Raw genomic sequence first — 27,971 nt, forward strand, 5'->3', positions numbered from 1 at the left:
CCAAACCTCCAGCACTTGTTGCAGAGCCGAGGAGAAGGAATGTACTCCTGGACAGAGCACCTGGCACCAGCAAGAATGACAGAGGGTGGAAGGGTCCTACCATCAAAGGTAATCTTCACAACCCGGAGGGGTTGACGGCGACTACCACGAGGGGGACGAGTAAACATGTCCACCTGGAGAATAGAATGGCCCTGGGCAGCGAGGATATGTCGAATATCGTCGTGGCAGTCGCGCAGGTCCCGAACACCGGTCGCAACATGGGGCCGGAGCAAAATAGTGCCAACACTGGCATTCAACTGAACGTTCTTCGAGACCCGAACGGGGGTCTCGCCAAGGCAGGATAAGGCAGCCAAGCGGGAAGCAGCATCCTGAGAAGGAGCAGCAACGACACAACGACAGTAGTGTGTCCCTGTGACCTTCCTCCTACCACCGTAACTAGCAGTGGGAGTGGTTAAGGCAGTGTCTGGGATGCTCCCGGACGCAGGTTCGAATCCTCGTCACGGCCCTTGTGGATTTGTTCAGCAGTGGGAAACGGCTCTGGGAAGGTTGCGTATTGGTCATACACGCTTAACTCACAGGCAGTTAATGGAGCGCCGCCCTGCTCCTTATTATCCAAACTACATTGTCCCTCTTACGGTCATGCATATCCTTGTCCTGACTTCCAACACGAGCGTGTCTTACTTTCCGACCATCCCTCAGTCACTTGTTCCTTGATAGAATTCTAGGTGAATCGGATACATTTGATGTCGTTCGCTTTGTGTGTTTCTGTTCTCGTATTGACATCCTTAGTGATATTTAGCGCCCTATGATTGTCCCGCATATATGATGGTGCTACATAGCCTACCCGGCTTGGTACCTTCTTTTAATAATTACACTACATTGCATTTCACCTCCTTCCTTTTTCGTATGGATATCTCACTTGCAAGATTCCCTCTCAGTTCATGTTAGCAATATATCTCCTTGTATCGTTCCATCTTTGCGCCAATGAAGGATTCCACTGGCAAAGTTTTGCAAGACCTTGACCCACATTGTAAAGGCCCTCCTGCGGTTATGAAATGTTTATTTTTTGTTAAACACTTTTCTTCGCACTCACGTTCCATTGCCCTCTTCCCAGATGGGTCTAAGTCTGTCGATGGTGTAGCCTACTCCGTTGATGATTGATGAAGATTAAGCCACCCAAAAGGTGGCACGGGCATGAATAGCCCGTAAGTGGTGGCCCTTTTGAGCCATTACCAGTATCAAGAGCTGATACTGGAGATCAGTGGAGGTGGGAATGCACGCTGCATGACGGGAGATGTCTCCCTTGTGAATGTGTTATGAAGATGAAGCCACCCAAAAGGTGGCACGGGCATGAATAGCCCGTACATGGTGGCCCTTTTGAGCCATCACCAGTATCAATAGATGATACTGGAGATCTGTGGAGGTGCGACTGCACCCTGCGTGACGGGAGATGTCTCCCACGTGAATGTGTTAAGATGAACATGAAGCCACCCAAAAGGTGGCATGGGCATGAGTAGCTCGTAAGTGGAGGCCCTTTTGAGCCATCACAAGTATCAATAGATGATACTGGAGATCTGTGGTGGTGCGACAACACCCTGCATGACGGGAGATGTCTCCCGGACCAAATGGTGACCAAATGGTCGCTACTCCGTTGTCTTTCCTGACCAGATATATGCCGCCTGCATCCCAAGACTTGCATCTCTACGGTTGAGCAGTATGCAGTCTTGTATGGACTTTGTCAGTTGCTTTCCCGACGTCAACGTTCCTTTGTAATTGTGGTTGAGGTCTCTTGCAGATGTTACTGGGAAATTTCTATTATCGATTCTCATTTTAACTCTTATGACAAGGTATTCTATGTCTTAACTCTGACAAGGTATTAGTGCCAGTGAAATCGATGTCAGTGGCTGCCATCGTGTGATATATCACCCAGAATACGTAACACAAATAAAAATAATAATACAATAATCAGTAGCATATACTGCAGGGATCATGAATCAAATCAGTTGTGACTGGTATTAAGAACTTTATTATGTTTCCACCGACGACACATATACTTAACCCATTTCACTTGAAGTCAAAAACCTGATTATGATTGAGACAGAATGTAAGTATTATCGTCTTTATTGTTGAGATTCATCTGTAAATTATTTGACCAATACTACAGTTAGCCATCAGTGCCTACCACCTTTATTATTCAAGGTTAATATTAAAGGGTGAAAATCATTCTTGAGATCCGAACTATATGCATTTACACACCAACAATATGTCATGTACAGCAATTCTGTATAAATGATGAGTCACTTATAACAGCAGTGTTCAAGTGCACTCACACGGGTGCTGGACTTAGAGGACACACTCAAGAGTCTCGTGCAGACGAGGAGTCACAATAACGTGGCTGAAGATATGATGACACAACCACACATCAACATTATGAAACGAGGACGTTTCTTCATCTTCTGATGCGTGGTTTGGTCATCAAGAGTTACGTGTGTTAGGCAATAATCGTACTGCTCACGCATAACTTGGCTAAAAGGCACTTAACTTTCCTTCCAGAATAAAATTGCCAGGTACAGAGATGGATTTTTGGATTTTGGATCACCATGGATTTTGTTTTACGCAGGTTGGTACAGGAGCAGACGACTATTTGTTCCTATAAGGAACAGTTTACCTTCAGACCGAAAGCAGTAGGAACCTAGGCAGGTCTACACACTGTACACCTGCACCACACAGAAGCAGATGCTCTGCGAGAGAAGACCTCTACGGAAGAGAGACACATATCGGCCTACAAGGGTGGTGGAGCCTGTGAGTGTGAGGACCTCCCCGGGACTGGCCGGACCTTTGTAGTTCACCAGTAACGTATCCAATATGTTCCCTTTGTCACCCACCTATAAACAAAAAGGTTACTATAGTCATCCACCTTCCTTAAACTTAGTTCTCGCACGTGCCTAGTTAATGACCCAAACTGACCGACCAAATCAGCCCGCGGCATTTATGGTTAAAACTGTCATCGGGTGAGGCTACCACCCGCCTCTTCTGACGTTTTGCGACTCATGAAAAACCTTTAACGACATTGTTAATCTAAATTCTACCCTCTCTTACCACCCAGGAATTAAAATACTTTTTTTTATTTTCAGAAACATAAGAGGAATTTAAATGATAAATTTTAACATTTTATAATTGGCATAGTTATTCCGTGGATAAATAAATTCTGATTTTTTCCCTATACAATTTCGAATCATCATTTTTTCCATGGTAATGTTTAAGTGCTCTCAGAGAAATGATTATTATATAAATCTTAATTTTAATCTTTAATTTCACATATATTCCATAATTTTGTTCATGCATATTAATGACAGGTGCATATTTGGAGAGGTGTGGTGGCACGGCCTCAGAGCCTACACACAGCACCAGGAAGAACCTACGCGTATATCCACGTTTGTAAAGTAGTGTGGGTAGAATCTGGAGACGGTGACGACGACGGTGACGACGGGGCTGGAGGTGCTCAGGTCCACCGTCAAGTAGGGGACCAGTTGTAGGGGCGAGCAGTAGCAACCTGTGGATGCTGCCTCGCACCGGGCGCCGCCCACCTGGTCACCACACACACACCGCCCACACGACGGCACGCACGTCACATGTCGTCACGCCCACACATGTCGTCACGCCCACATGTCATCACGCCCACACATGTCATCACGCCCACATACGTCGTCACGCCACACATGTCAGAGGGTAAAAATAAACAACAAAAGAGAACGTAAATAACAACATTGAGAATAAGGCTGCCAAAGAAGGCATCAATTTAATAATTTTCCAAAAGTAACAATTTCAAGGTGAATGTGTAATGCTTCACCTGAGGAGCAAGTCGCATATCACCTGGTGGACATGTTTTACTATATACATTATTATATGTAAACTTGTCTAAATCTAATGCACTATTACCAGTTTTATTTTGATGATTTCAACATCTTATTTATATAATTTTGTATCTGTCAATATATGCAGCATCAGCAGCTTCGTTCACTGTAACAACATTTCAGGACTGATATAAAGCAATACTATAACATAAGGGTAAGGAGTTACAGCCCCACTCCTGTGCCAGATAAGTCCAATACGGGCTCACCATAGCCCGTGCTGCTTGGCACTTTTTGTTCCTAGAAGCTGAGTCTTAAACAACAACAATAAGGGTAAGGATAACATACGACTGTGTAGCCAGGAGCGTAATTGGTCCATGAGCCTGCGTCCTTGACAGTCTTGCCGAGGGCCAGGTCTCCTCTGGAGGCTAAGAAGGGGACGAAGCAGGCGACCCCGGAGGATGACTGGGAATTACCAGACTGCCACACACCAGACGCACCCGCTACCTTCAGCAGGTGACAGGTGGTCTCTGAAGACAGGTGAACAACATTAAATACAACCACCAACGATGATTGTTACAGCCAAGTTCCTAAAGGTAAGGCTGATAACGCCGATACAGCCTTCCTGCTATCAGACTTTTTAGCACTACGACTGGATACGATAATCTTGTTTGCAGTATCTTAATAATTATGTTAAACTAAATAAATGAATAATAATAATTAAAATATAATAATTAAAATTAAATAACGAGAAACTTTGTACATTCTTATACAATATTAACACTCGGGCTCGCACTGTAATGAGACCATTTCTGAGATATAAGCTTTATTTTTGTTTGTGTTTAACAGTTAAAATCAGAAACAATTGCGAATTTTTTTAATTAGTGATTCTGTGTTAGAATTGAGCGAGGGATATGCGTAGACTGTTTCCAAATGTTAACTACTATAATTTTAAATTTATAACAAAGTCCCAGGAAACATACGATGAGCAAACGGTTGTAGAAAGACTGTATGCACTGTTAGTTGGGTGAGTGTGTGTGTGTGTATGTGACCTAACTTGTGTCCTAACTTGTGTCCTATGGCCAGCTTCCCTTCACTGCCCGCCATACTCCTCTCGCATTCCTCTGCGACCAGCCGCCATAATACACGCTGGAAACGGCTCTTACTAGGCTGCATATCGGCTATACGCGCTTAATTAACTCAAGGGCATTAATGGAACGACGCCCTGCTCCTTATTGTCCGGCATACAGTCGGCACAAATTCTCCTAGTTAAATTTATCTAATTTTCAGAATGATAAGTCTTGCTTTCCAATTGTTACTTGTCCCTAGAGTAACTTGAAAGTAGCCAGAAATCTTGACGAATCCAATACCTTTGATGTCGCTCGCCGTATGTCCGTTTGTTCTGGTACTGAGATCCTGAGTGATATTTAGCGCCTTGTAAATATCCTGCAATACAGTGATACATAGTCTTTCCGGCTTGCCGCTTTCTTTTGATAAGATTGGAGAGGAAAGTAAATAATAGTCTTTAACCTTGGTGCTCTTTGGCTCAAGATTTGTATCTCTTTAGTCACTAAATTTATCTAATAACTTTCCCAATATTGAGTGTATACACAGAGACGTGCAGGTTGTGAATCCAAAAGCATAATTATCAGCTCTGAGGTTTATGTGTACTGTCAGGTGAGGCGCTAAATAGGCTCCAACCTTAATGATCCTGACAGTCGATAGGCATAAAAGCCTTTAAAAATCGGTTCTACCTAAACAAATTCTCCTAATTACTCTGACATCTTTGTTTCTTGCTAATTAGTATAAAATATTTCCTCCTCTCCCAATTACAATAAAACAACAGCTGCGGGATTTTCCTCACCAGTGGGACAGAAAGAATTGCAGGTGGGGTGAGTGGCGCAGTGGACGCTACAGAAAAAGACTGGAGACACGTAGAGCGTCTTGGGCAGAGTTACCTCCGCCTGTAGGCAGGTGTTGAAACTGGTGGGCAGCACCGCCTGCCAACACAAGTTCAAGTTCAAGTATGTTTATTGAGATAAGCAAGAAATACATCTCAAATGGATAGAGTAGCTTAGGCTATTTCTACCCCCCAACACAAGCGGTGCGGGGGGTCACGCTGTTACACTTGCACTCAATAGCTTATGGCATACTAAAGGCATTGTCAACATGTATTACCTAATCACACTGCGAGTAGACTATTCATAAAAGTAAACATTTAATCTTATGGAAGTTGCTTGGATCCTGGGAAGGCTGTTTGGTCAGGTTAGATGGCAATGCTTTCAACAAAATTCTCAAGTGGAAATTTGTTTATTTATATTCATAAAGGCTTTCAACCATGAAAATTAATATGTAGCTGTAATGAATAAAGTCGCTATATACCTGTGTAAAGGTAGTGGAGACTACAGTGGCTCCAGTCTCCTGCAAATACAGGAGGAGGCCACCGCCGGACATCAGTAGCCAGAGAGGAGACATCTCCAGCACCTTCCCGCGTGGGCCGGCCCTCCAGAAGAGTGAGGCCCAGCGTGCGGTCCCTGGTGACTGGTGGTCCCAGCGGGGGGCCAGCGCATGTGCTCTCTCATCAGCAGCTTGGTATAGTTTCCTGCTGGCTTGAGGCTTATCACCTGAGCCAGACTTATTGACGCCGCTACAGTACCTTACTGACCAACCATCAAGAGTACTTTTATCCTGGATATACTGTACTTCTGGATTAACGTCAACTCGATGAACAAATCCACAAGGGCAGTGACGAGGATTCGAACCTGCGTCTGAGAGCATCCCAGACACTGCCTTAATCGACTGAGCTACGACAGGGTTAAAAGGGTTGCAACCGAAGTTCTACTGAACTTACTAGATATTTGATGCATCACGTTAGTGTGATCTCTCTGTGTGTGTTAACTCGATGTATATACGTGGAGAAGCAGGTTACACATCTCGGTTTATATATCTCTTGACTGACTGCGCACATCTGTTCGCTTGACGGCCGGTTGTCCTAGTGACCAGAAGCGTTACTCCTGTGTTTGTTGTACTAACGATTGATCAGTTATATATATGTTGAGAACATTACTATAATTTTACGATAAATTTGAAGCCTCTATGACTGTACTGATCGGTAGAGCGACGGCCTTCGTGTAGGCCCAGCGGTCGAGCCTCAGTGGTCCAAGGGGTTGGATACCGTTCCTTCACTCCACCTCATATTATACCTCTAATATATGTCCTTATATCCTTTCTAAGTACTATATAGTCGTACTGGATTAGCACCTGATAATTACCTCACCTCTTAGGGGGGGTAGAAATAGCCTAAGCTACTCTATCCCTTTGAGATGTATTTCTTTCTTGTCTCAATAAACATACTTGAACTTGAACCCCCCTCCCCTTCCGGCCCGTTGGCGTCGTGAGGGGGCTTGGTGGACGGCTGCCGGAGTGTGATGCTCCGTTGGGCAGTCCTCTGTCCTTTTCTGGCCTTGCACTCCTGCTGCTGTCTTCTCCAATTGTGCCGGATCGCTTTTCCTTTTCCTTATGTTTCGTTTTTCTCCCCCCTCTTCTCCTATCTGCTTGTCGTTTCCTGCCGACCTTTTGCTTGTTTTGGATTATTTCTTTGGACTTCTTCTATTTTGACGCCCGGGTGCTTGAGGAGGCATACTCTTGCACCCGTAGAACTGTAGTACCCGACGTCTCGAGCGAGGGGAACCTTTTATTGTCAATCCCCCTTTCGTCGCTGAACCCGATCTCGACGGACTGACGGTTCTTAAGGTGGCGTTTGTGGGGCGTATACTCACGATGCACCCCTAGGGGGCCCCGGCATGATCGGCGATAGCTTCCTGTTGGGTGTCCTGCCTCTAATTGTGGCTCCATGGTGGGTATGGGGGGCACATTCGTGGATGAATTTTTCACTTTTCGTCTCTATGTCGTTGAATGTTTCCGTTGTACCCTCTCAGGCTCGTGGGGTGGGCGACCAAGCCCCCGAGTCGGCCTGTATTGGAAGACCAGGCTCTGTAGCTCCCGCTGCGTTGGGCCCCGACCTTGCTCCTCCTTTGACCGTCCTGACTTCTTCCCCCAGCTCCCCTCCCTCCTCTGAGGTTGGGTCGAGCCTCCAGCCCCCGGTGGTGACCACTTCGTCCCCTGGTGTGGCTAAGTCTTTCGTTGTGACTACTGCGCCTTTTGACCCCTCTCTCTCTAGGGGTTCTCAACGCCGTTCGCGCCCCAACCGCACTCGCTCGATTCCTTCCCGTGCTGATGCGTATCAGGCCTTGTTTGGTCCTGCTTCATGGGCCAAATACTTTGATCTCCTCCCTCTTGATTCTGCGCCTCCTGACGATTTCTCCCTCCATCGGCATCTTGTAGATTCCGTGGATGCGTGTGTTACTTTCAACCCCACTCGTCTCGGTACCCGTGTCGTTGCTGCTCCTTCTCAGGATGCGGCTTCCCGCTTGGCTGCCTTATCTTGCCTTGGCGAGATCCCTGTTCGGGTCTCCAAGAACGTTCAGATGAATTCCAGTGTTGGCACTATTCTCCTCCCACCCCATGTTGCAACCGGTGTTCGGAATCTGCAGGATTGCCACGATGATATTCGGCATATCCTTGATGCCCAAGGCCATTCTGTCCTCCAGGTCGACTCGTTTACTCGTCCCCCTCGTGGTCGTCGCCGTCAACCCCTTCGCGTTGTGAAGATCACCTTTGATGGTAGGACCCTTCCATCCTCTGTCATTCTTGCTGGTGCTAGGTGCTCTGTCCAGGAGTATATTCCTTCTCCTCGACTTTGTAATAAGTGCTGGAGGTTTGGGCATGGTGCCCTCCGCTGCTCTGGGACTGTCTCTCTCTGTCCTTTGTGTGGGAGTGAAGGTCACTCTAAGTCGGAGTGCACTTCTCCCCACGCTCGCTGCCTCAACTGCGGTGAGGCCCATCCTACGTTCTCCCGTGCCTGTGTACATTACAAGCTTGAGGCGGCCGTCCTTAACCTGAAGCACCGGGAGCGTTTGTCTTTTCCTGAGGCGAGGCGCCAGGTTCGCCGGCTCCCGCCTTATACTAACATCTCTTATGCTCGCGTGTTGCGCTCTTCCTCTCCTCGTCCTTCCCCCCTTCCTCAGACTCTCAACCGTTTCCGGGCCTTGGACCCTGATACTCCCACTGCCCCCTCCTCTGTTCCTTTGAGTTCTTTCCCGAGGGGTCCCCCTCCTGGTCCTCTGTCTGGGGTTCCCCTTCTTTCAACCCGGTCTGTCATGTCTCCTGTGTCTTCTTCCTCGTCCCCCTCCGATCCTCCTTCCCATCCTCTTCCTCCATCTATCGGCTCTCCCCGCCGCCTGTCGGTGCAGGCGGATGTCCATCGCTCTCCTAACGGCCGTCGTGTGTGCTCTCGTTCGGCTTCTCCGGTTGAGACACTGGAATCCGTTGCCCGGTACGTAGTTGCTGGGACACCGGTCTCTTTAAGTCAGAAGCGTAAGCCTGGCTCCTCTCCTTCCTCTTCCCCGGCGGGTAAGAAGGCTTCGCTTTCTTCCTCAGCTCCTCCTCCTGGCTCTGTTGCTCCTTCCCCTCCCGTTTCGGTGCTTGCGCCCCCTGTTCCTGCTATGGAGGTTTCTTTGGCCCCTGCTTCCCTTTCGGTTGCTGCTCTTGCTGGGGTGCGCTCCCCTCTTTCTACTCCCCCTCTTCCTGCTGCTGTCCTTGACTGCTCCTCTCCGTTGTCTCCTCCTCTTCCTCCTCCTCCTCCGGACCCTGCCCGCCCACCTCTGATCTGTTCTCCCGTTTCCTTCCCTCCGTCTTTGCTCAGTTTACCCATGCCCCCTAACCCTGACTTTGCTGACCCTGATCCCGACCCTGATATTCTTTAACGTGCTCTGTTGGTCTTTCGCCTTTGTTTCTTCCTTGTTCTTTGTTTTTGTCCTTTCTCTTCTCGTCGTTGTCCATTCTTCAATGGAACGTTCGAGGTTATTACGCCAATTTCCTCGAACTCCAACTTCTGGTTTCGCGGTTTTCGCCCCTTTGTGTCTGTCTCCAGGAGCCAATGCTTGGTGCTCGTCCTGGTCGTTTTCGTGGCTATTCCTTTCTCTCCCCCCCCCCCAGCCATTGCTGGGGCTTCTAATTCTTCTGCTCTCTTGATTCGGGCTGATGTTCCCTTTGTTCCTTTACTTTTTCCTTCGCCTCTCCATTGTTCTGCTGCTCGTATCTTTGTGGGGAAATGGTACACAGTTTGTTCCATTTATCTCCCCCCGAGTGTCCCACTCTCTCTTCCTGATTTGAAACACCTCCTAGACTCCTTGCCGGAGCCTGTGCTCCTGCTGGGTGACTTCAATTGTCGTCATTCTCTTTGGGGTGACGTTCTGACGAATACCCGGGGTCGCCTCCTTGAGCCGTTTCTCCTCTCTTCTTCCCTGTCTCTTCTGAATTCTGGTGAGCCCACTCATTTGGACTCTCGAACTCGCACCCTTTCTTGTCTTGATCTTTCTCTCTGCTCTTCTTCTCTTTACTTAGATTTCACGTGGCAGGTTCTTGATGACCTCCATGGAAGTGATCATTTCCCCATCCTTGTTTCCTTTTTCTCTTTTCGCCCTTCCCTCTCTTTCCCTAGGTGGCAGTTTGCTAAGGCGGACTGGACCCTATTTTCCCTCAGTGCTACTCTCTCTGACCTCTCCCTTCTGCCCCTCTCTCGCGCTCTCCTCCTTTTTCATGACACTGTCTTCGACGCTGCCCTCCGCTCTATTCCTCGCTCTTCCTCTCGGGGTCCACGGAAGTGCGTTCCCTGGTGGAATGCGGACTGTGCTCGGGCTGTCCGCTGTAAGCGTGCAGCCTGGAAGAAGCACCGCCGTAGGCAGACGACCGATTCTTTTCTTTTCTTTCGGAAAGCGAGTGCGGTGGCCCGTAGGGCCATCTGTACGGCTAAACGTGAATGTTGGGCATCTTATGTCTCGACAATTACGTCCGAAACCCCTCTGGCCCAGATCTGGAAGCGTATCCGCAAGATAGCGGGTAAGTTCGTTCCCGATGTTTCACCGGTCCTTCACCTCCATGATACTCTTGTGGCGGACCCGTTGCAGGTCGCTTCCGAACTGGGTTCCCACTTTTCTTCTGTTAGCTCTGGTCTTCATCTTCCCCAATCTTTCCTTCTTCGTAAACCTGTCCTTGAGTCTCGTCCTTTAGATTTCTGCACTCATCTTCAGCTTCCCTATAATGATCCCTTCTCTCTCTCTGAACTTCGTTCTGCCCTGGCCCTCTGCGGTTCTACGGCGGCGGGCTCCGATGGTATTCATTATGAGATGCTTCGCCATCTCCCTCCGAGCACGTCTCAGTATTTACTGAGTCTGTATAATCGGATCTGGGAGTCGTCGTCAGTCCCTGAGGACTGGCTCGATGCCGTTGTCCTCCCTGTTCGCAAACCGGGGTCTCTGGGTACTTCCCCTAAGGACTTTCGCCCTATTGCTCTCACAAGTTGTGTCTGCAAACTCTTTGAACGTATGGTTAACGTTCGTCTGATGTGGTTCCTGGAACACCATCACCTCCTCTCCCCTTCTCAATTTGGTTTCCGCAAGTGCCGCAGCACGACAGATGTCCTGGTGAACTTGGAGGTCTATATTCGTACTGCTTTTGCTGCGAAGACCTCTGTTGTTGCCATCCTTTTTGACCTAGAAAAGGCTTACGACACCACTTGGCGTTATCATATCCTATCTCAACTTCATTCTTTTGGCCTTCGTGGTCATCTCCCTCTCTTTCTCCGCAGCTTCCTCTCTCGTCGTTCCTTTCGGGTGCGCCTTGGTACCGCTCTCTCTCCCTCTTTTCAGCAATACGAAGGTGTGCCCCAGGGTAGTGTTCTGAGCACTACTCTTTTTCTGGTTGCCCTCAATGGTCTTCTTTCCTCTCTTCCTTCTGGTGTCTTCTCCGCTCTCTATGTCGATGATCTTACCCTTTGTTGTCAGGGTGATGATTCGCCTCTCCTTCAACGTCGGCTTCAACTTGCAATTGATGCCGTGTCGTCTTGGGCCACAGGTCATGGCTTCAAGTTCTCTACTTCTAAGACTTGTGCCATGACTTTTACGCGGAAACGGGTTGTTCTTCGTCCCTCTTTGTCACTTTATGGTCATCCTCTTGAATACAAAGATTCCGCGAAGCTTTTGGGGTTATTCCTTGACACTCGTTTGTCTTGGTCTCCCCATATCTCTTACCTCCGTGTTGAGTGCTCTAAGGCCCTTACCCTCCTTCGGGTCTTGTCCCATACTTCTTGGGGGGCAGATAGGCGCACTCTCCTTGCTTTACATTCCTCTCTCGTCCTGTCTAAGCTCGATTATGGTTGCCCTGCTTACTCGTCTGCTTCTCCTTCTACTCTTCGCCGTCTTGATGCTTTGCACCATACTGGGTTGCGCCTCAGTTCTGGTGCCTTTCGTTCGACTCCCGTCCTTAGCTTGTATGTTGACACTGGCTTCCTGTCTCTCCAGGACCGCCGTGATCGCTACTGTCTTCGCTATCTTGCGCGGTCCTTGCAACATCCTTCCTCTCGCCTCTGTCGTGCTTTAACTTTTACCCCTCCTGCGGTTCCTGTTCCTCTTCGCCACCTCCCTCTTTCTGTCCGGTTATCTCGCCTACAGGATTCTCTTTCCGTTCGTATTTCTGATGTTTCTCCTCGTGTTGTTCCTTCTTTGCCCCCGTGGAGGGTCCCTCTTCCGCGGTTTTGTACATCCTTGACTCGTATCACTAAAGCTTTTACCCCTCCTACGGTTCTAAAACGCCTTTTCCTCGAGCACTTTTCTTCTCACTCCCGCTCCGTTTCTGTCTTCACCGATGGGTCTAAGTCAGCGGACGGTGTTGGCTACTCTGTTGTTTTTCCTGATCGCACTTATATGTGTCGCTTGCCTCCGGAGACTAGCATCTTTACAGCGGAACTTTATGCTATTCTCTATGCTCTTCGTCTCCTGCTTTCTCGTTGTCAGTCTTCCTTTGTGGTTGTTGTTGACTCTCGTAGTGCCCTCATGGCTCTCGGGTGCTTTAATCCAGTTCATCCAGTAGTTGTCGAGATCCAGCATTGGCTGTTTCTCGTTCACAGTAAATTTAAGTCGGTTGAGTTTTGTTGGGTTCCCAGCCATATTGGCGTGTCTTTAAATGAGCGTGCGGATGCTGCCGCTAAGGAAGCTGTCCGCTCTTGTCCCATCTCTCGTAAAGGCATTCCGTATTCCGACTTTTACCCGGTTATCCATTCCTCAGTCCTTACCCGTTGGCAGGCTTCTTGGTTGTCTGTTACTGGTAACAAGCTACGTACTCTTAAATGTTGTGTTTCCTCGTGGCCGTCCTCCTTCCACCGTAACCGGCGGTGGGAAACAGCTCTGGCGAGGTTGCGTATTGGCCATACTCGCTTAACCCATGGTCACTTGATGGAGCGCCGCCCTGCTCCTTATTGTCCTAGTTGCATTGTCCCTCTTACGGTCGTGCATGTCCTTCTTGAATGTCCTGACTTCCAGGACGAGCGTGTGTCTTGCTTTCCGACCGCCCCTCGCGGTCACCTATCCCTCGATAGAATTCTTGGTGACTCGGATACTTTTGATATCGTTCGCCTTATGCGTTTTTGTTCTCGTATTGGCATCCTTGGTGATATTTAGCGCCCTCTGGTTATTTTGCGTATTTGATGGTGCTACATAGCCTTCCCGGTTTGGTGCCTTCTTTTGATAATTACTTACTTACTTACTTGAACTTGAACTCACCTCTCCCCCTCCCCTTCCGGCCCGTTGGCGTCGTGAGGGGGCTTGGTGGACGGCTGCCGGAGTGTGATGCTCCATTGGGCAGTCCTCTGTCCTTTTCTGGCCTTGCACTCCTGCTGCTGTCTTCTCCAATTGTGCCGGATCGCTTTTCCTTTTCCTTATGTTTCGTTTTTCTCCCCCCTCTTCTCCTATCTGCTTGTCGTTTCCTGCCGACCTTTTGCTTGTTTTGGATTATTTCTTTGGACTTCTTCTATTTTGACGCCCGGGTGCTTGAGGAGGCATACTCTTGCACCCGTAGAACTGTAGTACCCGACGTCTCGAGCGAGGGGAACCTTTTATTGTCAATCCCCCTTTCGTCGCTGAACCCGATCTCGACGGACTGACGGTTCTTAAGGTGGCGTTTGTGGGGCGTATACTCACGACGCACCCCTAGGGGGCCCCGGCATGATCGGCGATAGCTTCCTGTTGGGTGTCCTGCCTCTAATTGTGGCTCCATGGTGGGTATGGGGGTACGTTCGTGGATGAATTTGTCACTTTTCGTCTCTATGTCGTTGAATGTTTCCGTTGTACCCTCTCAGGCTCGTGGGGTGGGCGACCAAGCCCCCGAGTCGGCCAGTATTGGAAGACCAGGCTCTGTAGCTCCCGCTACGTTGGGCCCCGACCTTGCTCCTCCTTTGACCGTCCTGACTTCTTCCCCCAGCTCCCCTCCCTCCTCTGAGGTTGGGTCGAGCCTCCAGCCCCCGGTGGTGACCACTTCGTCCCCTGGTGTGGCTAAGTCTTTCGTTGTGACTACTGCGCCTTTTGACCCCTCTCTCTCTAGGGGTTCTCAACGCCGTTCGCGCCCCAACCGCACTCGCTCGATTCCTTCCCGTGCTGATGCGTATCGGGCCTTGTTTGGTCCTGCTTCATGGGCCAAATACTTTGATCTCCTCCCTCTTGATTCTGCGCCTCCTGACGATTTCTCCCTCCATCGGCATCTTGTAGATTCCGTGGATGCGTGTGTTACTTTCAACCCCACTCGTCTCGGTACACGTGTCGTTGCTGCTCCTTCTCAGGATGCGGCTTCCCGCTTGGCTGCCTTATCTTGCCTTGGCGAGATCCCTGTTCGGGTCTCCAAGAACGTTCAGATGAATTCCAGTGTTGGCACTATTCTCCTCCCACCCCATGTTGCAACCGGTGTTCGGAATCTGCAGGATTGCCATGATGATATTCGGCATATCCTTGATGCCCAAGGCCATTCTGTCCTCCAGGTTGACTCGTTTACTCGTCCCCCTCGTGGTCGTCGCCGTCAACCCCTTCGCGTTGTGAAGATCACCTTTGATGGTAGGACCCTTCCATCCTCTGTCATTCTTGCTGGTGCTAGGTGCTCTGTCCAGGAGTATATTCCTTCTCCTCGACTTTGTAATAAGTGCTGGAGGTTTGGGCATGGTGCCCTCCGCTGCTCTGGGACTGTCTCTCTCTGTCCTTTGTGTGGGAGTGAAGGTCACTCTAAGTCGGAGTGCACTTCTCCCCAAGCTCGCTGCCTCAACTGCGGTGAGGCCCATCCTACGTTCTCCCGTGCCTGTGTCCATTACAAGCTTGAGGCGGCCGTCCTTAACCTGAAGCACCGGGAGCGTTTGTCTTTTCCTGAGGCGAGGCGCCAGGTTCGCCGGCTCCCGCCTTTTACTAACATCTCTTATGGGGCCATGTCACCGAAAGTCCGATGAAAAATGGAATATTTACGAAAAATTACGAAAAATACTACAACGTTCTGGCAACACTGTGGTCCAAACCGTTTAATGATATCTTAAAAAATAACGTAATTAGAGTCAAATTTCCCGCTGCAACTTTCGTGAATCTGGTCCTCGCGCCGTGAGTACGCCGCGGGGTATTGTATCTTACGTTGTAGATGTCTTATTTTTCGTAATAGCGTTGAAAATAACATGTTATGCATAAAATGTATATAAACTAACCATATGGCAACACAACATATGGTCTGACACGAGGGTGGTGCAGTCAGTGACTGCGTGTCTCTCATGGAGAGAGGATGTACGCTGACGCGCTCACACAATATCTCCCAGAACATGCTATTTTTGAATTTTTAGCTATTTGTACTGCAATATGACTTACCAAACGAACAAGAGAGAAGCATTGACAGCTAGATGCATGCGAGCTCTCCATACGAGCTGGCCGCAATGCGTAAATCACCACTCACGAGTGACCGCAGGTTCAGTAGACTTTGAGAGCGCGCTACGCAACTCCAACTTTTAATACTAGATAAAATTTCACAGCCTTTATTTATTATTCTATTTACATGAAACTTGCACATTATATGTAGAAAATTCACCTCTATAAACGCATGTCATTATTCTTGTCTACGTAGATTTATTGATTTTATAAATAATGATACACCTCATTTTGTTGCATACGTTTTTGGGGAACTTTTATAAAATCTGTATTATTGCACTAAATACATCTAGGAAAATAATGTGACATGCAAATCTTTATTATATAGTAAGGTCATAGCTGAGTGTCTTATAAATGATTTTGGTTCACAATTGTGGGCTGTGAAATTTTTTGAACATATTTGAAAAATTCGTATTTTTTTGTTTTTTTTTTTTTTTCTCCGTCTCTATTTAGGCTGAGATGCTGAAACTTGGCCTAGGTGCAGCACCTTTCACATGTATCAGGATAATAAATTATGAATACCCTACAACAATTTTTTAAATCCGGGTGATATGGCCCCTTATGCTCGCGTGTTGCGCTCTTCCTCTCCTCGTCCTTCCCCCCTTCCTCAGACTCTCAACCGTTTCCGGGCCTTGGACCCTGATACGCCCACTGCCCCCTCCTCTGTTCCTTTGAGTTCTTTCCCCAGGGGTCCCCCTCCTGGTCCTCTGTCTGGGGTTCCCCTTCTTTCAACCCGGTCTGTCATGTCTCCTGTGTCTTCTTCCTCGTCCCCCTCCGATCCTCCTTCCCATCCTCTTCCACCATCTATCGGCTCTCCCCGCCGCCTGTCGGTGCAGGCGGATGTCCATTGCTCTCCTAACGGCCGTCGTGTGTGCTCTCGTTCGGCTTCTCCTGTTGAGACACTGGAATCCGTTGCCCGGTACGTAGTTGCTGGGACACCTGTCTCTTTAAGTCAGAAGCGTAAGCCTGGCTCCTCTCCTTCCTCTTCCCCGGCGGGTAAGAAGGCTTCGCTTTCTTCCTTAGCTCCTACTTCTGGCTCTGTTGCTCCTTCCCCTCCCGTTTCAGTGGTTGCGCCCTCTGTTCCTGCTATGGAGGTTTCTTTGGCCCCTGCTTCCCTTTCGGTTGCTGCTCTTGCTGGGGTTCGCTCCCCTCTTTCTACTCCCCCTCTTCCAACTGCTGTCCTTGACTGCTCCTCTCCGTTGTCTCCTCCTCTTCCTCCTCCTCCTCCTCCGGGCCCCGCCCGCCCACCTCTGATCTGTTCTCCCGTTTCCTTCCCTCCGTCTTTGCTCAGTTTACCCATGCCCCCTAACCCTGACTTTGCTGACCCTGATCCCGACCCTGGTATTCTTTAACATGCTCTGTTGCTCTTTCGCCTTTGTTTCTTCCTTGTTCTCTGTTTTTGTCCTTTCTCTTCTCGTCGTTGTCCATTCTTCAATGGAACGTTCGAGGTTATTACGCCAATTTCCTCGAACTCCAACTTCTGATTTCGCGGTTTTCGCCCCTTTGTGTCTGTCTCCAGGAGCCAATGCTTGGTGCTCGTCCTGGTCGTTTTCGTGGCTATTCCTTTCTCTCCCCCCCCCCAGCCATTGCTGGGGCTTCTAATTCTTCTGCTCTCTTGATTCGTGCGGATGTTCCCTTTGTTCCTTTACTTTTTCCTTCGCCTCTCCATTGTTCTGCTGCTCGTATCTTTGTGGGGAAATGGTACACAGTTTGTTCCATTTATCTCCCCCCGAGTGTCCCGCTCTCTCTTCCTGATTTGAAACACCTCCTAGACTCCTTGCCGGAGCCTGTGCTCCTGCTGGGTGACTTCAATTGTCGTCATTCTCTTTGGGGTGACGTTCTGACGAATACCCGGGGTCGCCTCCTTGAGCCGTTTCTCCTATCTTCTTCCCTGTCTCTTCTGAATTCTGGTGAGCCCACTCATTTGGACTCTCGGACTCGCACCCTTTCTTGTCTTGATCTTTCTCTCTGCTCTTCTTCTCTTTACTTAGATTTCACGTGGCAGGTTCTTGATGACCTCCATGGAAGTGATCATTTCCCCATCCTTGTTTCCTTTTTCTCTTTTCGCCCTTCCCTCTCTTTCCCTAGGTGGCAGTTTGCTAAGGCAGACTGGACCCTATTTACCCTCAGTGCTGCTCTCTCTGACCTCTCCCTTCTGCCTCTCTCTCGCGCTCTCCTCCTTTTTCATGACACTGTCTTCAACGCTGCCCTCCGCTCTATTCCTCGCTCTTCCTCTCGGGGTCCACGGAAGTGCGTTCCCTGGTGGAATGCGGACTGTGCTCGGGCTGTCCGCTGTAAGCGTGCAGCCTGGAAGAGGCACCGCCGTAGGCAGACGACCGATTCTTTTCTTTTCTTTAGGAAAGCGAGTGCGGTGGCCCGTAGGGCCATCCGTACGGCTAAACGTGAATGTTGGGCATCTTATGTCTCAACAATTACGTCCGAAACCCCTCTGGCCCAGATCTGGAAGCGAATCCGCAAGATAGCGGGTAAGTTCGTTCCCGATGTTTCACCGGTCCTTCACCTCCATGATACTCTTGTGGCGGACCCGTTGCAGGTCGCTTCCGAACTGGGTTCCCACTTTTCTTCTGTTAGCTCTGGTCTTCATCTTCCCCAATCTTTCCTTCTTCGTAAACCTGTCCTTGAGTCTCGTCCTTTAGATTTCTGCACTCATCTTCAGCTTCCCTATAATGATCCCTTCTCTCTCTCTGAACTTCGTTCTGCCCTGGCCCTCTGCGGTTCTACGGCGGCGGGCTCCGATGGTATTCATTATGAGATGCTTCGCCATCTCCCTCCGAGCACGTCTCAGTATTTACTGAGTCTGTATAATCGGATCTGGGAGTCGTCGTCAGTCCCTGAGGACTGGCTCGATGCCGTTGTCCTCCCTGTTCGCAAACCGGGATCTCTGGGTACTTCCCCTAAGGACTTTCGCCCTATTGCTCTCACGAGTTGTGTCTGCAAACTCTTTGAACGTATGGTTAACGTTCGTCTGATGTGGTTCCTGGAACACCATCACCTCCTCTCCCCTTCTCAATTTGGTTTCCGCAGGTGCCGCAGCACGACAGATGTCCTGGTGAACTTGGAGGTCTATATTCGTACTGCTTTTGCTGCGAAGACCTCCGTTGTTGCCGTCCTTTTTGACCTGGAAAAGGCTTACGACACCACTTGGCGTTATCATATCCTATCTCAACTTCATTCTTTTGGCCTTCGTGGTCATCTCCCTCTCTTTCTCCGCAGCTTCCTCTCTCGTCGTTCCTTTCGGGTGCGCCTTGGTACCGCTCTCTCTCCCTCTTTTCAGCAATACGAAGGTGTGCCCCAGGGTAGTGTTCTGAGCACTACTCTTTTTCTGGTTGCCCTCAATGGTCTTCTTTCCTCTCTTCCTTCTGGTGTCTTCTCCGCTCTCTATGTCGATGATCTTACCCTTTGTTGTCAGGGTGATGATTCGCCTCTCCTTCAACGTCGGCTTCAACTTGCAATTGATGCCGTGTCGTCTTGGGCCACTGATCATGGCTTCAAGTTCTCTACTTCTAAGACTTGTGCCATGACATTTACGCGGAAACGGGTTGTTCTTCGTCCCTCTTTGTCACTTTATGGTCATCCCCTTGAATACAAAGATTCCGCGAAGCTTTTGGGGTTATTCCTTGACACTCGTTTGTCTTGGTCTCCCCATATCTCTTACCTCCGTGTTGAGTGCTCTAAGGCCCTTACCCTCCTTCGGGTCTTGTCCCATACTTCTTGGGGGGCAGATAGGCGCACTCTCCTTGCTTTACATTCCTCTCTCGTCCTGTCTAAGCTCGATTATGGTTGCCCTGCTTACTCGTCTGCTTCTCCTTCTACTCTTCGCCGTCTTGATGCTTTGCACCATACTGGGTTGCGCCTCAGTTCTGGTGCCTTTCGTTCGACTCCCATCCTTAGCTTGTATGTTGACACTGGCTTCCTGTCTCTCCAGGACCGCCGTGATCGCTACTGTCTTCGCTATCTTGCGCGGTCCTTGCAACATCCTTCCTCTCGCCTCTGTCGTGCTTTAACTTTTACCCCTCCTGCGGTTCCTGTTCCTCTTCACCACCTCCCTCTTTCTGTCCGGTTATCTCGCCTGCAGGATTCTCTTTCCGTTCGTATTTCTGATGTTTCTCCTCGTGTTGTTCCTTCTTTGCCCCCGTGGAGGGTCCCTCTTCTGCGGTTTTGTACATCCTTGACCCGTATCACTAAAGCTTTTACCCCTCCTACGGTTCTAAAACGCCTTTTCCTCGAGCACTTTTCTTCTCACTCCCGCTCCGTTTCTGTCTTCACCGATGGGTCTAAGTCAGCGGACGGTGTTGGCTACTCTGTTGTTTTTCCTGATCGCACTTATATGTGTCGCTTGCCTCCGGAGACTAGCATCTTTACAGCGGAACTTTATGCTATTCTCTATGCTCTTCGTCTCCTACTTTCTCGTTGTCAGTCTTCCTTTGTAGTTGTTGTTGACTCTCGTAGTGCCCTTCTGGCTCTCGGGTCCTTTAATCCAGTTCATCCAGTGGTTGTCGAGATCCAGCATTGGCTGTTTCTCGTTCACAGTAAATTTAAGTCGGTTGAGTTTTGTTGGGTTCCCAGCCATATTGGTGTGTCTTTAAATGAGCGTGCGGATGCTGCCGCCAAGGAAGCTGTCCGCTCTTGTCCCATCTCTCGTAAGGGCATTCCGTATTCCGACTTTTACCCGGTTATCCATTCCTCAGTCCTTACCCGTTGGCAGGCTTCTTGGTTGTCTGTTACTGGTAACAAGCTACGTACTCTTAAATGTTGTGTTTCCTCGTGGCAGTCCTCCTTCCACCGTAACCGGCGGTGGGAAACAGCTCTGGCGAGGTTACGTATTGGCCATACTCGCTTAACCCATGGTCACTTGATGGAGCGCCGCCCTGCTCCTTATTGTCCTAGTTGCATTGTCCCTCTTACGGTCGTGCATGTCCTTCTTGAATGTCCTGACTTCCAGGACGAGCGTATGTCTTGCTTTCCGACCGCCCCTCGCGGTCGCCTGTCCCTCGATAGAATTCTTGGTGACTCGGATACTTTTGATATCGTTCGCCTTATGCGTTTTTGTTCTCGTATTGGCATCCTTGGTGATATTTAGCGCCCTCTGATTATTTTGCGTCTTTGATGGTGCTACATAGCCTTCCCGGTTTGGTGCCTTCTTTTGATAATTACTTACTTACTTGAACTCACCTCTGTGGCTTAATTTAGAGAAGTGAATTTATATACCATTGATAAAAAGCAGAGGAATTGCCTTGTTGGCACTTGGACCAGTGCAAACAAGGCAGTTTGCACCACCCCAGGGCTCTGCTGCTGGAAATCTAAGCTACATGTCGCGGCATTGGGACCAAGAAAGCATTAAGTCCTCGCCATAAATTTGACTATTATTTTAGATTGAATTTATTTGTCCGTACGTCCATTTTTACTGTTGCATCCATGCATGAATTATGAGCCGCCGAATTATAACACAAAAATTAAGGACCTCTTGAAGGCCTTCTGATCTATTTGAGATAGGCTTTGTCTCCCAAGGTGTTTGAATCAGTAGTACCTACGGGCTCACCATAGCCCGTGCTACTTGGAACTGCTTGTTCCAAGTAGCGAATCTTTAACAACATTGAACCAGTCATCAGGTTCCCATACGTCTGCAAATCTTGTTATATAATATATATCAATGTTTATCTTTTATTGTTTAAATGTAAAGAGCTTTATACAAGATTTAATTTAATTGATAGTTACAGACCCTTATTAATATCCTGACGAAGCTGTATGAGTCAGACGAGGCTGTTAGATCCTAGAGGGAGGGAGAACGTGAGAGTTGATGGGAGGGAAGGAGTGAGAGACATACAGACACAGACAGACCCGTCCACTGCCGGGTACCCTATCTAGTATAATATATTATTTCGCGTTAGTGGGAAATGATGAGGATGTAAGTGATTGGATTAATAATTACCCGCGAGCACTGTGCGTGAGGCCACCGTACTGAGCTCAGGCTGATGGATCTTTATGGACTAATATGAACTACGTTCCTCGGGCAAGATATACGACCCAATTACCAAACGAAAGCCTGAGGCAGTGCTGATGGCTGAGGGGGGGGGGTTACCATGCTGAGGTGAGGAAGGTTGTGTTGATTACCGCCTTGGGGGGGGGTATTAGAGGCCCTTCAGCTAGGATACTGCAGCTGTACGGGTTTATGGGGTGGAAGCTAAAGGGATTGGGCAACAAGCTAGGGTGAAAGCAAGGAAGGTGGAGGCATCAAGCTGGGGTGAAAATATAATCGATTCTTAGATATAATTAGCTAGTAGAACAGCAATACTAACTTAGTGAAGGCGAAAATTAAAGAGTAGAAATGATTAAAGTAGGTATAATCGTGATCAATATAAAAAAATGTATTTGGTCACTGCAAGTTGAGAAGGATCATGGGTTAAGTCACAAAGTGAAATCTGAGCATCATGTATCAGCAGTGGGACCAAGAGAGGGGTGACCAGTGCTAGCACGTCACTCAGTGTTAATACAATTTGTTCCTTCACGTGATAATAATGACAGCAGCAAAGCTGTTTTGGCCAATTGCCCGAAACGCATTGCGTAATAGTGGCTTTAGGCATTGTATGTACTAGCTCTATCTATATATCAATCCATTAATGTAACATCACTTGTATGTATATACCTTACCTGAATAAACATCTGAATCTGAATCTGAATCAGGCACTGAAGACTCATGCACATGAGGGACCGTCTTGCACAGCATCATGTGTAAGACAGACTCAGGACGCCTCTGGAGACAAATGAGCTTCCTTGGCCCTTGCAATCTAGCAAGCTGATATTTCATAAGAAATTTGCGAAGGTGAACATCTTTTATGAATAGGTACATAGACATAAGTTGCAATAGACGTTCAGACAATTTAACAAGAAGTCATCAAGATTGTGACCTTTTGTAGAAGTGTCTGAATGTCTATTGCAACTTAATGTCTATGTACCTACTCATACAATTACTTGTGTGTACGACTGGTATCATTCTGGATGTGTAAAGGAAGACATATATATATGTTTATCAACCAGAATGTTCAGTAATATGTTGATTATATACATACAATCAAAATATATTGTATATATACATATCAAGTGGATTAAGGCGTCCTGTACATACCAGTTGCGTTGCTCCTGGCAGTATGGGTTCGAGTCACTTCTGGGGTGTGAGTTTTCAGTTGCATATAGTCCTGGGGACCATTCAGGCTTGTTCGCATACATACATATATATATTCTGTATCAATTCAATTTCTGTATCCCGTTTTCTGTAAAAAATGAGCGATGCGTGTTGCAGAATAATGCACATTTATTGCTCAGGGTGTAGCTCAATTGTTTAGGCTCCAGGAGTGGAATATAATTCTAGTTGATTGTGACAAAACGATGTGTGTGTTGTGTGTATAATTAGTCGCCTTGGTGGTTGGGCAGCCAGTCTCTCTTGTGTGGCCCACACTACGCGTGCGCAGGTGATGGTCACAGAAGTAAACAGAGTGTGAAGAACAGTGTTTTGTCAAACAGGCTGTGAGTGACGCCTTCGAGAGCCCCGTCTAGTCCTGCTGTGGGAGATGTATCAGAAAGACATGCTGCTGATTGGGTTCCTCCTCTCAGGCTTCCAGGAAACCCAAGCCATCATGTATCAGCAGGTATAACTCCTTCTTCTCTTGGTATAGATTAGGGACGTGTGTGTGTGTGTTTCAATTTCCAGTCTCCAGAAACTTAGTCCGGTGGCCATCGTAGCCACTCTGCTCCAGCCTCAGTGACATTTCAGCCCTAGATAACAAGCTAGGCAAAGATTTAAACATTTTTATGCATCGTACTTAATATGTCCCTCAAGTGTGTGTAAGCTCCCAGCATTATTGGAACTTCCAATAATGTGTGTTCAAATGTCCGCGTCACAGGCGCTGTTGCCCGCCCCGGCGTGTCAAAGATTATCCTTAAATTAATTGTGTCTCTTGACTACAGTAGTCTAGCAGGGCTGGTTCATTCTCACCTGCGCTTTCATATATTTACCAATATGATGTATTTTATCTTTAACAAATAAGCATTCTTATTTTTGACCATATCAGTTATTAAAGTACAGGTATTGCGTCTGTCGATCTGTCTGGACAACTTGCCATAACATATAAAACAAAGTAACCACTACTGATCAGTCGATTAAGGCAGCGTCTGGGATACTCTCGGACGCAGGTTCGAATCCTCGTCACGGCCCTTGTGGATTTGTTCATTTAACCATTACTGGTTTGTCACTCGTAACGCGACGCGTGTGACTCACACTACTCACAATTTATTCGGAATTTCATGTTTCCATGAGCGTTGCAATCTCTTTATTCACTCTGGTGTTCTTGTAGATATCCTCATAATACACCTTAAGATGGCCCTCTATGACTATTCATTACGTAGCTAGTTCTTGACACACACTGTACTCCCCTTCATATAGTGTAGGGAAGCTGCACAAATGCAAATGTACCTTAAAGTGTTAAAACCATTTTTTTCAAGTTGTGAATTGTATCTTCCAAATGGTGGCGTGTGTCAGGCGGAGGTGGAGAGCGGGGCGCTGCAGTGCCTGGTGGAGTCGGTGCCCTTGCCGCCAAGACTTACCATGTCACCGCGCACCTTTTGTGCCCTCCAGTGCTCCAGTCAGCTCTTCTGCAACGCCTTCTGTTATACAGGTCACTGTTTCATACATATTTCTACAGAATTGCTAGTTATAAGCGTTAACACCAATCCAAAGAAGAAAACTAATTTCATTCAAAATACAAGACACCGCTGGTAAATATAATTTAATAAATAAAACGTTGTCATTATATATGACTGCTCCATTGCATTTTTATTCCTCATTAATTTCAAAACACTTGCAAGCTTTACTACTTAAGGAATATATTAAGATGCTTCGATGCTTGCACCATAGCGCCCGTCTCTAGCACAATGACTCAGTGCAGACGAGGAGTCACAGTAACGTGGCTGAAAAATGTTGACCAAACCACACACTAGAAAGTGAAGAGACGACGACGTTTCGGTCCGTCCTGGACCATTATCAAGTCGACCATTATCACAATCGACTTGATAATGGTCCAGGACGGACCGAAACGTCGTCGTCTCTTCACTTTCTAGTGTGTGGTTTGGTCAACATTACTCAGTGTTTCTGAGAGTGAAGCTGTCGTCAGATTCTTGTCATGTTACAGAGAGCAACTGTTCCCTTCTGGAGCTGACGGTGGCGTCTGGGTGGGCACCGCCCCTGCTCGACTCCTCCAGCTGGTGCTTCACGCACTATGTAGTCCCTGCAGGCCCCTCCACTACGGACCTGGCACGATACAAGACCGTCTACTCCCTCAACACCATCCTCTCCAACTACGCTCTCGGCCAGACTGCGGTTTGTTGATGTCTTTTAGTGCCCTCTCTACCTTACTCTACTGGATCCAACTTTCTCCTGGTTCCTTCACTCACTAGCTTCAATATAGGCCCATGGGTAGTGCTACTAGGCTTCACCACAAACACTTTTTACATCATCGTGATTTATTGTGTCCATGTAACACAGTGCACTAATGGCCTGTATTCAAATAGCCTAACACCCCATGGAGCTGTGCTCAACAAATTATTATAAAATAATAATACAAAAATTCCACGACCAAATCCTTCCCAGTTTGGTGCCTTCTTTGATAATTACTCCACGACAAAGTGCGACTAGCTGTAAAGGGGACGACTGGACCTGGAGCTCCCTCGCTCGCCATCATCTCCGTCACTATCTTCCCTCACAGTATAAATAAACAATTAAATGAGTATTATTTCCTGCAGAGAAGCATTCATATAGATCTAATGATCTATAAGTTATTCCTAAAGCACTTAATAAATTTAGACCTAAGACAGAGATAAACGTCAAACTTACTTGTGATATCTATATCCTTAATTCTCTCTCTCTGGTCGATTCTAGTATCTTGGTACTAACACTCACAGAATGGGTATGGGGTTCACTACCGTTCATAGGATGGTTATGGGTTCAACTACTGCTCACAAGATGGGTATGAGGTCAACTACTGCTCACAGGATGGGTATGGTGGTTCACTACCGCTCACGGAATGGGTATGGAGTCCACTAACACACAGGATAGGTATGGGGCCAACTACCGCTCACAGGACGAGTATGGGATTCACTATCTGTCACAGAATGGGTATGGGGTCCACTAACACTCACAGGTTGGGTATGGAGTCCACTATCTGAAGCTAAACACAAAAAAAACTATTAATGATGATAACTTGAAGTGCACCAAAGTAATGTTACACTTTTTTATTTCATTTCTTATCTCCTCACTTCTTGTTTTGTGTTTGTTCTTCCTCTTGTGTATGTAATTTATTGACCATATCAGTGAATGTTTATGCCAGCAGGTGAGTGGAGCGAGATGCGAGGTGTCTGCGACGGACTGCTTCTGCTCCACATACCAAGTGATTCCCTTCTGGACGGTTGACCTGGGCAAGTCTCAGGCTGTGGCCGCCGTCGTCGTCACCGTCTCCAAGTTCTCCTACACGTCCTTTACAGATATTGACGTCCGGGTTGGTTCCTTGGCTCTTTCTTAAGCTTATATTAATAACCTCCTCACTAGGATAATATATACACACTATATACTGTATATATAAATGGGGTACCCCCAATGGTAGGAACCCATAGCCTCGGAGAAGAGAATAAAGAGTACAGTATTCAGAGAAAAACTCGTGGTTTGACTCTAAACACTTATGAGTATTTGTTTCTCCTACCACCCCCTTTTTTTATTATATTATTTTATAGATTATCCTGCGCAAATTTCTTCTTAGGCTACGTAGCTAGTTATTATTAGGCTACGTGGCTAGTTATTACAAACATTTTATAGTTGGGCAGTTTGGTCAATGATGTACTGGTCAGTGATGGGTACTAACAAGATGGGTGCTTGTATTTACAGGTGGGTTATACTGGAACCCCGATTGACACGCTGCTCACCACCTACAATGCGACGCCAGGTCCTGGTCAGATAATTAGGCTACAAGGATCTCTCGCCCTCACTGGCCGCATCGTCTCCCTCTTCAGGCAAGGTCTCTTCCAGCGCAGTCTCTGCCTCTGCCTCGTGGAGGTATACTCTGCATAGGACTAGGAGGATGGACAGGCACAGGTGAAGGGAAGTTTAGACATGGAATGTACAGTGAGAATTATGAAAGCAGGCAGACTGTCCCCCTTACTGACACCATGTGTACACAAAGCAGTACACAAATGTGCATCTTAGTTTGTGATTCCTGGTTCGTGTAGGCTTACATGAGCGGCTCCTCGGACAACTATGCTTTAAGCATTGACTGGGATACATTATTTGTGTTTTTTTCTTGAATAGTTGTGTATCAGATACCGTAGCATTGTAGTAGTATGTAGGTATGTTGGTGTGTGTGTGCACGGTGGCCACTCCAGTAACGTTAGAAAAGCACGTTATTAGAATAATGGCTCATGAAAAGTACACCTACACCACAGGACGCTTCAATGTGCACGATAGATGTAATTGTTAATATAATAATCTCCGTTGAGGTCTGATAAAAACCTTTTGCGTCCTCTGTAATCCCTTTTGCGCTACCGCTCACAGGATGAGTTCAAGTATGTTTATTGAGATAAGAAAGAAATACATCTCAAAGGGATAGAGTAGCTTAGGCTATTTCTACCCCCCCCCCCCCCCCTTAGGATGAGTATTGGGTGCACAGTAAACTAGGCGCCTCTGGCGGCAACAATCAATAAAATAATAACCCACCATTTTTAAAACACGAGAAAACGTAGACTATATTTCGATCCTTACCGGGATCTAAATATATACAGTTTACGTTTCCTCGTGTTTTCAAAATAGTGAGTTATTATATTCATTGATTAGTGCGCTATTAGACTTCGTTCTCAAAGAATGTCGTGATCATTGACACTGAGCAAGACTTGGTAGCCTCTTGTCATCATCATGTGGGACTGTCATGAGATACAAATTCCGTAGTCCACTTTATCTACATATTATCTGTGTGATTATTTTATGTGCATATTTACTGTTTAAATTGCGTGCACCTGACTAAGCACTAGAATGGATTAGCAAGTGTTACGTACGTATGTTCACTTTAACTGTATCATTTTAATGAATTTGTGTTAAATGTTAATAAAGTAAGAAAAAGGACATATGTTTCCATCCTTCCTTAATTTTGAAATACTTTCTACAAATCACATTTACATAGCCTCATTTTTAGGTCTGACTTCTGACCTATGGGTTTTGAACTCTATT

At 47.4% G+C, this 27,971-nt stretch overlaps 1 protein-coding gene and 1 long non-coding RNA gene across 2 annotated transcripts; one reads left to right on the plus strand and one right to left on the minus strand.

The window, feature by feature from the left end:
• Positions 1-412: 412 nt before the first annotated feature.
• Positions 413-4,478, minus strand: LOC123747205 (uncharacterized). The gene is made up of 3 exons (XR_006771652.2): positions 4,200-4,478; positions 3,423-3,587; positions 413-2,885 (listed from the first exon to the last, which is right to left on the minus strand). It is a non-coding gene; the product is annotated as an uncharacterized lncRNA (long non-coding RNA).
• On the plus strand, positions 3,581-27,858 carry LOC123747207 (uncharacterized). The gene is made up of 6 exons (XM_045729242.2): positions 3,581-3,729; positions 23,231-23,355; positions 24,246-24,381; positions 24,895-25,082; positions 26,092-26,256; positions 26,640-27,858. The coding sequence occupies exons 2-6, from the start codon at positions 23,278-23,280 to the stop codon at positions 26,820-26,822; spliced, it is 750 nt and encodes a 249-aa protein (XP_045585198.2). The 5' UTR covers positions 3,581-3,729; positions 23,231-23,277; the 3' UTR covers positions 26,823-27,858.
• The last annotated feature ends 113 nt before the right edge of the window (positions 27,859-27,971 follow it).

Source organism: Procambarus clarkii, chromosome 94 (assembly GCF_040958095.1).
Source record: "Procambarus clarkii isolate CNS0578487 chromosome 94, FALCON_Pclarkii_2.0, whole genome shotgun sequence".
Classification (NCBI taxonomy): Eukaryota; Metazoa; Arthropoda; class Malacostraca; order Decapoda; family Cambaridae; genus Procambarus; species Procambarus clarkii.